This window comes from Mytilus trossulus, chromosome 14 (assembly GCF_036588685.1).
Source record: "Mytilus trossulus isolate FHL-02 chromosome 14, PNRI_Mtr1.1.1.hap1, whole genome shotgun sequence".
Classification (NCBI taxonomy): Eukaryota; Metazoa; Mollusca; class Bivalvia; order Mytilida; family Mytilidae; genus Mytilus; species Mytilus trossulus.
The window spans coordinates 68975011-68990633 of NC_086386.1; the positions used below are offsets into that span (position 1 = coordinate 68975011).

Sequence of the window (15623 nt, forward strand, 5' to 3'; positions counted from 1 at the left end):
TATAAACAACAGATTATAATGATGCACTTCAAACAGACTTATCTCATCTAGAAACTTGGTCAAATACTTCGTTGTTAAGATTTCACATCGATAAATGGAAAGTTCCAAGCCGGGAGCCGTGATGATAACAACCACAAAAACATCCTGTGTAGCACAACACCTAAACATATACATGATATAGATAAAGAAAAAGATAGGAATAACCATTGAAATCAAATAAACTTCGAGCAACATATGAATGAAAAGATATAAATGAAGCCAACAGTATCATGGGATTCATTTGAAGGATATTCACTTTCAACAATGAGGAAATATTCCTTGTACTGTTTAAAGCATAAGCAAAACCAAACCTCGAATATGTCAACGCTATATGGATCCCATTTAAAGTTAAAGATAAAACAGCAATTGAGAACAATGAAACTGATACCAACACTGAAAGCTATAAAGTATTAAGAACACTTGAAGAAACTTAAATTACCAACATTACAATACAGATGCATTAGAAGTGACATGATAGAGGCTTACTAACTTACAACTGTTATAAATGAAACAGCGTTGCCGAAGTTGTTAACACACAACACTACTTCTGTAACTAGAAGAACAATAAACTGGCTATACAAAGAAGCAACAAGAATATAAGATCAAATTTTTTCACCGAACGAATTGCCCCAATATGGAACAGCTTACCCAGCAATGTTGTAAATGTACCAAATATTCAGTAATTTGAGAGCCGACTGGACAGATATTTAATAAAGTGTGAGATGAAATATAAATATAGAGCAAATGCTGACACAGGAATCGGAACCGAAAAAATCAGCAAATAACTAAAGATCTGAGAATAGTGGGTGATCCAGTGCTCAGTTATGAAAGACTATGTAAGTAACATGGGTTCATTCAGTTTGTTTTTGCCTTTGAACTAACTGTCTGCAACTAGATCAGTACTTTTTTTTTCTTTTTTCTCTTTTTAATTGTCTGCTTAGTATTGAGTTGATAAGTCAAGTTCTTTTATATCTTACATGAATACTGTACCGTGACATGCTACTCTTCACATTTTTGTCCTTGGCTTTGATGGAGAGTAATAGCTGTCTAGGTCTCATGATCTCAATGCACATGTAGGAATAAAGAAAACTTACATTTTCTTTTTTTAATTCTTTGTATACATGGTATAGTTATCTTTAAATAACTGTAAACAGTTATGATCATAAAGTACCTTCAAAAAGAACTTTTTTTTTTTAAATATGTAAAAATTTCATAAGAATGAAGAAAATTACAAGAAAAATAGTTTATGTTGATATTTTGCCAAAAAAAAAAGTACAACATATAACATAACAATATCACAGTATATTATGATTGTCTAAGTTCGACAATAAAAATCAAATGGTTTTGATCCTTTTAAAACTAATCAGCTTCAAAATGCTTTTATAGATAGTCATCAGCTGTCTGAAATAAAAAAAATATAAATTTTTATATAGATATTCTATTCTTTGTTTTCTTGAGAACATTAATAGTTAAAATTGCAAAATATTATCAACAAGAATGTGTCGGAATCCCAACTGGCACTATCATTTTCTATGTTCAGTGGACTATTAAACCGGGGTACAAACTCTTATATGACATTACAATTAAAAAGATCATATCATAGGGATCAGGTGTACTAAATTTCAAGTTGATTGCAATTTGAACTTCAACTTCATTAAAACTAATTTGACCAAACACTTTAAACTTGAGTGGAACAGTATCATTTTCTCTGTTTGGTGGATCACGAAATTTGGGCCAAAACTCTAATCACTCATTAAAATTAGAAAGATCATATCATAGGGAACAAGTGTACAAAGGTTCAAGTTCATTTGAACCTCATCAAAATCTACCTGGATGAAAAACTTTCAACCTGAAGCAGGACAGACAGAGGGAGGGAAGGACAGACAGACGCACGAAAAGACGACTAAACAGACTTGAAATACCTAATATCTAAGATGAAAGGATTGGGGTTTGATTGTTTGTTTTATTGAATTGTTTGATATGCTACAGAGTTAACTGCAACAAGAATGTTACTATTGCAGCCTGTATAAACAAGAGTGTACACACTGCATTGTCTCGCCTTCTTTATTAATCATTGATATTATGTTGATAGTCCTAAATAGAAAGCTTTACTACAACTATCACATAAACTTATATAATCCAATAAAATGAGGTCAAGGTCATATAAACCAAACAAGAAATACATGAACACCTTACACCCATTCAATACACTACATGTAAATATAGTTGACATAGTGCTTATAGTTTCTTAGAAACAGACTTTTCTCTATGTATATTGTTTTCAAGATAATTGATATAACTTAAGATTTAACCCCTATGTTCTATTTTTAGATATATCAGCCATACTGATTGGAAAATTTTGTTAACAGACACATTTTGTAGTCTAAATACTAATTGATTGCAGCCAAGTTTGATTAAATGAATAAGGTGGATGCCTAATAGTTATCAAAGCTACCAGTCAGGGGCGTTACTTAAACAAGTTACTTTTTTTAATTACTTATACAAGTATTTTTTTATTTTAAAAATAATAAAATTACTTAATAGAGTTATTTTAATTTTCAATAGAAACATAGACTAAATGAAGTTTTCATGATTTTAAACATCATTTTATATCATAAAATAAAGAATTTATCAGATTTGAGAGGAGTACAGAGATAAAGGGCTACTTTGAAAATAATGACAAAAATATTACTTGAATAAGTTATTTTAAACATTTTTGATAAAAATAGCAATTACACTTATCTAAGGCACATATGTATTTGATTTAGGTTACAAATTATAAATAACTTCAGGTCTTAATTAATTCACAAGTATCTATCTATTTATATCAGTCTACCTTCAAGATTTTAGAGGAAAATGATAATTTAATAGTCCCAAGAGACCAATCTTTGACCCAGAAGCGTCGGTATGAAAGATAAGTGCGTCAGAAAGTTAATTAGTGTTTCTGAAGAATTAGTTTTTATATATCAAGGGAAAAATAACCAGATAACTGTGAAAATTATTTAAAGCTAGTAAAATCTGTATTCTTGGACACCTATAAAAATAATATTCAGTAAAATAACTTATATAAGTTATATTTAAATTAGCCTCGTTTTCAACATTACTTGTATAGGTAATTTTAATTGTTACTTGTTTAAGTAATGCCCCTGACTGGCTACCAGGATTATAATTAATACGCCAGACGTGCATTCCGTCTACAAAAGACTCATCCCCGACGCTCATATCAAAATAGTAATAGAGCCAAGCAACTACAAAGTTGAAGAGCTTAGAGGCCCCAAATCCAAATAGTTGTGCCAAATACGGCTGAGGTATCTATGCTTCAGGGATAAGAAAATCCTTAGTTTTTTTAAATTCTGAGTTCTGTACACAGTAAATTTATAAAAAAAATATACAAAATGGGCTCTATTTCACCCTAAAATTTCAAATTGATATTTGTTGGCTAACATCACATGGGTAAAGCTGATGACCGTAAATGCATTCACGGTCATCCCAAGATGTCGGATGAAAAATTAGGTCAGTATTTGTATTGTCTGTTTAAGTGTTTCTATATCATTTTTTTTTACAAAGCATACATTTGTACGATGTAAAATTATAAAGGATTCACACGGAAATCGCAAATTACTGCCGATAAATGACCGTAATTCGTGATTAAAATATTTTCAAGATGACCGTAACATATAATAAGGAAGACCGTGATTGGTAAATAGATGGCCGTAATTTGTAAGGGATGACCGTAATTTATTAAAGATTACCGTAACATTTACTACCGCTGTCCCACTAGGCCACAATCGCACTACGATCTGTGAAAAAAAAATGCAAATTTTGATTATCGTAGTACGATCGTGTAGATCGCAGTAACTTCGTATCATGGTCATGATGAGCGTGGTCAACTTTGAACATGTTCAAAACAATCGTGGTGAGGTCGTGCCAAAATCCGGTCGTATTAGACGCGTAGTGAGAGCGAACTAGATCGTGGTAAGATCGCTAAGCTCGCTGTACCATCGTAGCGAGAGCGTAGCGAAAGCGTGATTCTATTCGGAGAGACTGCGCTACGATCTCACAGCGACGTTATTACGACCTCACTACGACCATCACGTTCTTACCGCGACTCAACTACGCTTCCACTACGACTATACCACGTTTACACCATGCTTTTCAAGCCAATAGTACGCCCATGCCGTCCTCATCACGCTCTTTTTACGACCTGACTACGTTCATACTACGACAATCATTGTCATTGTCATTTTAACATAAAATATATTAAATCTCTCCAGGTTTTGTTTGTCTGTATGCGATTAAGACTTATTGTCAATTTTCTCTAACGGCTCAAATATGCTTCTCGGTTTTATATAGATCAGACCGTTGGTTTTTCAGTTTGAATGGTTTTACACTTGTTATTTTTGGGGCCTTTTATAGCATGCTGTTTGGTGTGAGCCAATTTAAGGCTCCGTGTTGAAGGCCGTACCTTGACCTATAATGGTTTTTCATAAATTGTTACTTGGATGTCTCATTGGCACTCATACCACATCTTCTATATCGAATGACAAATATGTGTCATCTCTGCTATCGTTCACTAAAATATCGTCATTTGAGCTTTATGAACCAGCAATAGGTTGTAATTTAGGTTAGATTGATCGGTCTGAAATCTCTGCTGCATCAGGATTCGTAACTATCAGAGCTTACTCTGTCTCTACATTAACCCCTACCACCACGCCAACGTGTTCTAGTAGATTTTGGTGGCATGACTGTATTGTTTCCGAGAAATCTAAGTATCAATCAGAAATAGAAGGAATGAAATTGTACTGATATAGAACACGATATTTGCGTTAATGATGAGAACGTAGTAAGATTAGTTTAGTTTAAACAATATTTTATTCAAATAAATTGGATTGAATTGGGCAACAGGCATAGCCTATGTAAGTCCTCTCCACAACGTAGTAAGATCGCGGTATGAACGTAGTGTAATCGTGGTAAGAGCGTTCTTACATCACAGTAGAAGCGTGGTAAGATCGTGTTGCAATCGGTTAAATCGTGGTATGGTCGTAGTGAGAACGTGATGAACGTTGACAGATCTTGATAAGCGTAGTGAGGTCGCAGAATAGGCGTGGTGAGAACGTGGTGTAATCGTAGTGGGATCGTTGTAGAAGCAAAAAACAACAAATGATTTTCCTGGGTAGTCACTATCCATCACTTTGTGCATAATTGCTGACCAACTGGGTCGGTTGCATGTCAAAGGCAAGCATCCTTTTAACAGAAGGTCCAACTTCCACGTTGTATCGACCATATTTGGCTCATAATTCATGGTTGCGAACTCTGCCTGTAACGATTGTTTAGATTGCATTTTATTATATTCTATGTTATTTTTTGCTAGGTCAGAGACTTCCTTTAGTGTACGAGACAGCCTAGGGACAGCTTTGTCAAGTCTGAATCCCGGTGTGACAACTGCAATCATTTCCCATACCAAGAAATGTTCCATGACCATCCAAAGTTCGCAGATTATGGTCTACGTTATCCGTTATGTACTGAACAAATGTGCCATTCCCAAACTGTGTGTCGGTTTTGTCATGAGCAGCAGCAGCAGCAGCAGCAGCATTAAGTTCAAATCGTTGAACCTCTGTGTAGGAAGAGGCAAAACCATGAGTGTTCCAAGTGTCCAATAAAAATCTTGATCCAAAGTGATGTTGCATTTGTACACTGAGGGCAATTTGTAGTGGTGCAATAAGTGTTCTTGGTCGGAAAGCCTGAATAATAGCTTGACCTACAGATGCAACATTAACAGAAAAGTCGTTTTGACTAGATAACGCATGTAGTAATGTTTATAACGAATCTGTGACAAAGGCAATATTTTGCTCTGAGTTTATATCATCAGAAGACGGATACACAGCTTTTGAATCTTTAAGACTCATAATATCTGCTTTTCTTAACTTAGCTGCTGTTTCTATCATCAATAGCTTTTCTTTTTCTGGACTCTTAGATGATGGTCTTCTGTAAAATTTGTTTAGTATAGATGATACTGTTCTCCAGAATGTGACTATTTTCGGCTTTCCGTTTACTTCCGTGATGATTATATCGGATCCACAATAAGTTTGCAGTCTCTTTTTCATATGCACCACACTATACGCCTTATATCCACGAATATCTTCCATAGCCTGAACAAGATCGCTCACGGATGCAAGTTCGTCTTGTGTTTCTTTTAATTGTCTTACTATTTGCAGGAAAGCTTTCTCTGAGGAATCTTTTTTTTTGTCGTCCTGGTGTCGTTCGTTTGACCTCTTTGTTTGCTAGCTTCGAGACGGGGATTTCCTTACCAGTTCTAAAATAAACACTACAGGTTTGGTGGTATATTGCATCTGCCCGCGTGAAAATATGATTGTGCAATGTTGAGCATTCTTTGATTTCAGACCATTCATAATTTCTTTCTTTGCAGATGATTCTAAGAGTCTTTGAAAAATCGGGTTTCCTGACAGAAAGAACACCTCGATTCCACTTTTTTTGGATCTGAGCGTCACTGATGAGTCTTTTGTAGACGAAAACGCGCGTCTGGCGTATATATAAAATTGAGTCCTGGTATCTTTCATGAGTTTATTTGTTCTCTGAAAATTTTGCATAATATCAACAGTTCTTCTGGAACTCAAAATCAGGAGTGGGAGGTCGTAAGTCACGACTTGGTTCGGCTATCGATAAATTCTTTTCTCGCATGTCCTTCTTGATTGAGTTAGCATTAATGTAATCATGGTAATCAAGTTGACATTTCTGATTAACTTTTTGTCCTGGAGTTGTGACGATTGTATCACTTCTGGTTTGGCTGGTCCTATTAACTGTGTGACTTCCCTTTTCTCTTAGTTGTGTTATTTCTTCACCTTTTTTTTTTAGAGATAACCGACAAAAACACAAGCATCCATCATTACCTAAAAACTAGAGGCTCTAAAGAGCCTGTGTCGCTCACCTTGTGAATATTAAACAAAGGACATAAATGGATTCATGACAAAATTGTGTTTTGGTGATGGTGATGTGTTTGTAGATCTTTCTTTACTAAACATTCTTGCTGCTTACAATTATTTCTATCTATAATGAGCTTGGCCCAGTAGTTTCAGCAATTTTATGAAAATTGTTAAAAATTGACTATGAAGGGCAATTACTCCTTAGGGGGTCAATTGGCCATTTTGGTCATGTTGACTTCTTTTTAGGTCTTACTTTGCTGTACATTATTGCTGTACAGTTTATCTCTATCTATAATAATATTCAACATAATAACAAAAAACGGCAAAATTTCCTTAAAATTACCAATTCAGGGACAGCAACCTAACAACCAATTATCCAATTCATCTAAAAATTCCAGGGCAGATAGATGTTGACCTGATTAACAATTTGACCCCCTGTCAGATTTGCTCTAAATGCTTTGGTTTTTGAGTTATAAGCCAAAAACTGCATTTTACCGGTACCCCTATTTTCTATCTTTAGCCATTGCAGCCATCTTGGTTGGTTGGCCGGGTCATTATACCACCTGCAAATTCACGTCATTTAATGAAGACAGTATTTTGATACACACTATAGACAATCATGTTTGTTCACAAACATTTAGATTTTGAAAGAAAGTTTTGAATAAAAACACTGGTAATTCTGCATATCGGTCTGTACATTTCAGTTATACGCCAAATATACATTTAGAAGAACAAGCTATATTATTCAAAATTTTTTTTAAAGATGTTCCTCAAATTTGAAAGTCAGTGGCGATTATGTAGAAGAAGGGTGTAAAATAGAATTAAAAAATGAACTTAATTAGGTCGTTAGTTTTCTCGTTTGAATTGTTTTACATTGTTATTTAGGGGCCTTTTATAGCTGACTATGCGGTATGGACTTTGCTCATTGTTGAAGGCCGTACGGTGTTCTATAGTTTTTAATTTCTTGTGGAGAGTTTTCTCATTCGCAATCATTCCACATCTTCTTTTTGTCGAGCCTTCCACATTAGTCGAAAAAGCGATCCTATATTTCGTTGTCGTCGGTGTCGTCGTCGGCGGCGGCGGCGTCCACAAATATTCACTCTGTGGTTAAAGTTTTAGAAATTTTAATAATTTTCTTAAACTATCCTGGGTTGGTACCAAACAGGGACAGAAGGTTGTTTATGATCATAAGATCGTATCCAGAAGTAAATTTTGTAAAAATAAAATTCCATTTTTTCCGTATTTTACTTATAAATGGACTTAGATTTTCTGCCAGGAAACAACACATTCACACTCTTCTTATAACTTTCTTATACTAATTTGGATTTGTACAAAACTTGGACAGAAGCTTCTTACAATCAAAAGATAGTACCAACAGTAATAATTTATTGATTTATTTCCTCAATTTTGTTGAGTCTGAGATTAACAGAAAGAGTAGACGAGACACTGAGTTCCGCGGAACCCTTGCGAATTTTTTATATTTATGAACTATTGCCAAATATTGAAGTAAAACTAAAAGAGACAAAGCGATACGAAGACTTCATTTCCGTATTGAAATCCATATCTAATGGAATATTGAGAAATTACTGAACATGTTGCCTTTTATTTGTTACTGGATGTCGGATGGTTTTATTCCCAGTCAACAATATACTCTACAAGATATGTTCCAGAAACGCTGGCATTCTGGATTACTATCAAGAAACTGTTCAAGGGTAAGGGGGTTAACTTTTTAGGGGTTATAAAGATAAAAACACTATCAGCCTTGTTATGAATTGCAGATCTTGTTACGGTCATCTCGATTATGATTTACGGTCATCTAAGCGATTTTTTTAAATCCAATTTCCTGTTTAATACACATTTCTCGGTAGTAAATTGTGATTTCCGTGTGAATCTTTTATAACTTTACATCGTACCAATGTATGCTTTGTAAAGAAAATGATATAGAAACACTTAGACAGACAATACAAATACTAACCTAATTATTCATCCGACATCTTGGGATGACCGTAAATGCAGTTATGGTCATCAGCTTAACCCCAGTGTAACATTCGAATAAATCATGTTTACTTCAATGGCTAGATAGGAAATATGATTTTTGTTGAAAATTTGATTATTTGTGTTATAATCATGTTTTGATATCATATTCACTTGGAACAATTACACCCACACTTGATCCCAGTCTTTCCTTTGTAGTATGGAACCTTGTAGTACAATTTCAAAGAGATCCATACACTTCAATACAAGTTATTGTCTGGAAACTAGTTATGGCCATTAATCCCAACGTTCCTTTTCTAGTACTGAACCTTCTTAATTAATTTCAAAGAGATCAATTCACGTAAACTTAAGTTGTTCTCTGGAAACGAAATTTGTCTGTGACAAAGGCGACGCAGAAGACATCATACCACTAAACAATCCAACAAAAATGTTTTAGTCGTAAAAAAATAGTTCTGTTTAATGTAATTTCAACAAACTTAAACATTGTTTTTTTTTTATCTTAGATACATTAAACTTAATAATTAGGACAAAAAATGGCCCTTACCAAACTAAGCTTTTGTCTCAGTAGAAGCAGAAGAATTGTTGTTACAGTACATAGATGACGACAATAAAAACAAGACTATGGACACAAAGTGATGGAAAAAGGTCAGATATGGCCTACTGGACAGTTGAACCAAAGTGTTTACATCAAATATGAAGAGACATTAATAGTCTAGTACAATTTCGAATCAGACAATACTAATTATACAACAATAAAATTTCTCTATTTCATACTGTTCTCGTATGTTGGTGTTTACTTACAATTGAAGTGACTGGTAAACTAGCTATTGGAAGAGAATGCACAGGCATCAGTTCACCTACTCTTAATAGCGGAGGTCCAACAGTTGGATTTTTGGAAATGACTAGTGAACCTGGTACAGTTGTATACACAGACAGCAAGCTTCCTGGATGTATTGGCTGGTCTCCAGAATTGAAGAATACCTGTACACATTGTTCATCTGGTTCTGTAGGCCTTTGTGTAGGTGTCTGCTGTTGAGGTAACTAAAATATCAATCAGAGAAAATTAAGATATTTGCATACAAGTCTAACAAACCATAAGTTTTCTTCTTTTTAAACTCTAACAGTGATTGCAGTTGATGTATCATATGAATTTTAGATCAACGACTAAATTTTGCACCATTCCTAATATGTTTGCTTTATGTAACTTTCTTTTAACCAAATGTTCTTGATTGTCTTAATTTGAAGCAGTCTCGACCTCTCAAACACTATCAGTTATTAGCATCTAACAAGAGTTCACACGCTGAAATGTCTCGCCTTCTTTACTTATCATTGATATTATGTTGATAGTCCTAAATATAAAGCTTTACTGCAACTGTCAAATAAACGTAACCAAGAAAACTAAACATTGACCAATGAACCACAAAAATGAACCATGAAAATGAACCATGCCAGGCAGGCATGTACAGCTAACAATTATTCCATACAACAAATACAGTTGACCTATTGTATATAGTTTAAGAAAAACAGACCAAAACACAAAAACGTAACACTGAGTAATGAACCGTGAAAACGAGGTCACGGTCAAACAAAACTTGCGCGACTGACAAATAAATCATAAAAATACTTCCATACACCAAATATAAGTGACCTATTGCAATTAGTATTAAAAAAAAGACCAAAACTCAAAAACTTAAGTTTGACCACTGAATCATGAAAAAGAGGTCAAGGTCAGATGAAACCTACCAGCTAGACATGTACACCTTTCAATCATTCCATACACAAAATATAGTAGACCTATTGCATACAGTATAAAAAAAAACCCAGATTAAAACACAAAAACTTAACTATAACCACAGAATCATGAAAATGAGTTCAAGGTCCGATGATACCTGCCAGTTGGACATGTACACCTCACAGTCCTTCCATACACCGAGTATACTAGACCTTTTGCTTATAGTATCTGAGATATAGACTTGACCACCGAAACTTAACCTTGTTCACTGATCCATGCAATGAGATCGAGGTCAAGTGAAAACTGTTTGACGGGCATGTGGACCTTGCAAGGTACGCACATACCCAATATAGTTATCCTGTTACTTATAATAAGAGAGAATTTAATATAACAAAAAAACTTAATTTTTCTCCAAGTAGTCACTGAACCATGAAAATGAGGTTACGGACATTGGACATATGACTGACGGAAACTTCGTAACATGAGACATCCATATACAAACTTTGAAGCATCCAGGTCTTCCACCTTCTTAAATTTAAAGCTTGGCTAACGCCACCGCCGCCGGATCACTATCCCTATGTCTAGCTTTCCGCAACAAAAGTTGTATGCTCGACAAAAATGTTGTACCACCTGATTATATTCTTTATAATTGAGAATGGAAATGGGGAATGTGTCAAAGAGACAACAACCCGACCAAATAAAAAACAACAGCAAGGGGTCACCAACAGGTCTTCAATGTAGCGAGAAATTCCCGCACCCGGAGGCGTCCTTCAGCTGGCCCCTAAACAAATATATACTAGTCCAGTGATAATGAACGCCATACTAATTTCCAAATTGTACAAAAGAAACTAAAATTAAAATAAAACAAGACTAACAAAGGCCAGAGGCTCCTGACTTGGGACAGGCGCAAAAATGCGGCGGGGTTAAACATGTTTGTGAGATCTCAACCCTCCCCCTATACCTCTAACCAATGTAGAAAAGTAAACGCATAGCAATACGCACATTAAAATTCAGTTAAAGAGAAGTCCGAGTCTGATGTCAGAAGATGTAACCAAAGAAAATAAACAAAATGACAATAATACATAAATAACAACAGACTACTAGCAGTTAACTGACATGCCAGCTCCAGACTTCAATTAAACTGACTGAAAGATTATGATTTCATCATATGAACATGTATTGACATAGTACTTTTTGATAAATATTCCTAAAGTAATGAACTAGGACAGTTCTCGCTCGGACACACACACCATAATCTAGTATATTATAAGAGCATAAACCTGAAGCACGTGAAACCATGAATTATGATAAGAACCTTTCTCATAATAAAAGTGTCAGCAAAGTAACACTAATAAACGGTTCTATACAGGCAAAAATCTTATTTGATTGAAATAAATTGCTTCGTTAGCGCAGCCTGATACGACCGTAGTGGTAAAACCCTGTACATCAATTTCCATCACATGTTTTATCATGAGTTAGTCTACAGTTTCTTTTATTTGTGTACACTCATTTCAACAAAAAGGAACAAGACTTACTATATTTGTTATCGCTTCTTTTTCTGAGAATGTAAAAAGACACACCTGTTATATAAGACTTCTGTTTATTGATCTCAACGTTATAAGAATGACACTATTTATCTACAATATCTAACAGTCGAATGACTCTCAGTCAGAAACTGAGATAATATCAAGTGATTAGTTCTATGTAAAATTCTGTTCAAAAAAATACTTTCCGCCTACTCCCTTGAAATTTTTTTATCAACTATATGTTAAAGTTGCAGTTTTCCCTCCATTTTATGTTTCAACATAATTTTTTAAAACAGAAGTTGCAATAAATGCTTTCAAATTATTCTGTTTATTTGTTTCATTCATATATGTATTAAACAATATTAATATAGAAATTATTCTTTAATGGTAAAAGGGTACTTGAGGTTTATTTGCCGTTATGGACCTTTTAAATGCTAAATGTTAATCACATTTCGTAAAATGCAACTATTAAAGTTAAGTCTTTATTTATATTCTAATTAAACAGAACAGAATGTCATACCTGTTCCTCCTTATCACTGTCGTACGGCTCTCCTGTGAACTCACTGGGATAAACTATAATTAGCAGCTGAAATAGAAGAAAAAAACATAAGATGTACGCGTCCTGAATAACGTATCTTAAACATCAGGCGCAGCTTGATACAAGGGCAGAGGGCGAACACTTAACAGTAATGGCAAGTATGAATAATACATTGAAGCCTGATACAGCTCTGAATTGATATTTGATATTTGACATAGCTTAGGTTTCTGATACTAAATTGATGTGGTAAACGAAAAACATAATTTGAAATTTGACTTTTACCAAATATGGTCCAATATCTAAAATGTCAATACACGGTTAGATTCAACATATCAAAGTACAACTTAATGATTCAATTACAAAACAAAAACATGAAAAAACATGAAACGGTTGGATTTAGTAAATCAAATTACCGCAAGATTTCAAGATTTTGAATTTAACCCAATTGAATTTGGTCACAAGGTTTAGAAAAGTAATGTTTTGGTTCTTTTTCCCGAAACGGTAATGGTCATGGACCCCAAATTCGATACCTAACTTCCTTAGATGGTATAGAACCTTGTGATATAATTTCATTGATTAACCGACAACGCTATAACACTACACATGTTATACATCCGCAAACACTTTGCTGTCGTAAAATTAAAATGAAACATGTTCGAACAATGACAACTTGCTGTTTGTCAAAAGAGGAACATTATATCAAGAGCATCAAATAACTAGTATTATTTTGTACAAGTCTAATGAGTAAATTTGGATGTTAACAATATTCAATATTCATTTGAGAAAAGTAGCTGTCTGTATGACCAGAATTAGATTCATACATTCCATTCTATTTCACGAAGATGCCATGATCAATATTCAGGATCAATATATTGATAATGATATTATCTGAAAAGGTATATACGACGCTGATTATAAGGTTTTTTCCAACTTACCGGCTAACTTATTTTATGTGATGTATTATCGTCATCTCAAATTGTGTATATGATATCATTGTTTTTATGATGTTGAAATCGGCACGGCTAAAACGAACTTTTTTATTTGTAAGAGTTATCTCCTCATCACTGTTTTTCATGAGCGCATTACTACTTCGCAATCGCAAAAGTTTACGACAATATCATTCATCAAATTTGTCGTTTTATCTCAGAATAGTTTTGATCTAAGAGATCTGAAGATTTCATATGAGATTTATTTCTCTTTATGTATTCGACAATAGAGAAATATAATAGTCATGCCATTGGCCCTGCACAAACAAACACTTTATCTTATAAGATTGTCTTGTTACCCTTATGTCTCTGTAACCATAAAAGATACTTTTTCCGTCCATAAGATGCTTCGGTCAAGTTTCGGTGACTCGCGTAGGAGTTGACTACCTTATATATGTGAAATTCAGGTCAAAGTCAAAAGTCAAATAGAAGTTCTATGTTTTTGTTGTTGTCAAAAAGTCATACTGGTTTATTACGGTTTAAAACTTCAAAATAACTTGATTCCTTTAAAAAAAATATGCACATAAACAAATAAAAAGTAAAAAAAGAGTTAAAAATACAAACAAATGATCATCAAGAAAGAATTACACGACATGATGTTTAAAAATTCAATTACACAATAATATAATGTATAACAACAAGTAGTAAATAAACTCATCAAAGATACCACAACATGATCAAACACTTGCAATTGTTCTGTAAACAATTGCATGTATTTCTCAATAAGACATAACAAGAAAAGGTTTGTTTACAAAAAAATTGTAACAATTGCAAAACAATTAAATAGGTTCCAAAATTACAATACATATCAACATTTAAGATAATATTTGTTTACATTCCATTTGTGAAAAAAACAACATCTAGTCAAACATAAAAAAATAAATATAATAAAACAAAGTTAATTTTCCTATAGAACAATATAAATTTGATTATGATATAACATATTATAATATTATGTTACTGTAAGTTCATTTTCCATGTCGTTGGATGAAGTTCTGTTCGTTTCATAATCTGTGAAATAGAGGAACCAAGAAAACTGTTTCGCTCACACGTATAAAATTAAACTCGACCCAAAGATGAAACAGCCCGTTGGATTGTGAAAAGATCATCCCTTAACATTAGTTATCAAAGGTATATGCTGTTCTGTTTTAGAACAAATAATATAAAAAAAGATATTAATAGTCATACTTGATAGTTTGTTTATTAATTCAAATGTTTAGATATGATGATTTTATCCGTATCGTTATGATTGAAAGCGAAATTAATGTCAAACTTCGTTCTTTAATTAATATATAATTTAAAAAGATTTCGCTGAGAAAATTGATGACTGATTTTTCTGAATTGTCCGCCTCCATATGATTAGTATGAAACACAGAAAAATGAAAAACCTAATGTACACAGGGAAATCTTAGATTTGAAAGAATATTTAATTCCTCTGGTTTGCACAAGTGTAACATAAATACAGGATGATCGTCCATAAAGTGCAAAACAATGTTCTTTTGAATGGAATACTAATTAAATTAAATCACTCTTTTTATTAATATATGATAACCTAGTCCGCTGTACTATCATACTATTTTATTCGTCATCACTATCAGTCCTAATTCAGATTTGTTAACGACAGACAACATGTGATGACACTACTTTGGGTCAGATTAGCTTAAGGAAAACCGACGAAATTAGTTAAAAGGTTATTCAAGGCAGTAATTGATTGTAGGAAGTTGATGCACGATCGGTTCTTTCAGTTGTTGATGAACATAAGGATACATCAAGATTGATTAAAAACAATTATTTGCAGGCGCACCATCTTTCATATTTATTTTCACTGATTATACAAAAATATTCATATTCAATTAAAAATATATT

At 33.5% G+C, this 15623-nt stretch overlaps 1 protein-coding gene across 1 annotated transcript; it reads right to left on the reverse strand.

Annotated features, from left to right (window-relative positions):
* Nucleotides 1-1327: 1327 nt before the first annotated feature.
* Nucleotides 1328-14736, reverse strand: LOC134698010 (uncharacterized). Its single transcript, XM_063560299.1, has 4 exons — nt 14719-14736; nt 12754-12819; nt 9777-10016; nt 1328-1440 (listed from the first exon to the last, which is right to left on the reverse strand). The coding sequence occupies exons 1-4, from the start codon at nt 14734-14736 to the stop codon at nt 1420-1422; spliced, it is 345 nt and encodes a 114-aa protein (XP_063416369.1). The 3' UTR covers nt 1328-1419.
* Between the last annotated feature and the right edge of the window lie 887 nt (nt 14737-15623).

Excerpts from the sequence above, each read along its gene's own strand:
- LOC134698010 (XM_063560299.1), bottom strand. Across the intron at positions 10,017-12,753 it reads ACAGTGATAAGGAGGAACAG|TTACCTCAACAGCAGACACC; the intron begins GTATGACATTCT and ends TTGATATTTTAG. Across the intron at positions 1,441-9,776 it reads GTTTACCAGTCACTTCAATT|ACAGCTGATGACTATCTATA; the intron begins GTAAGTAAACAC and ends TTTTTATTTCAG.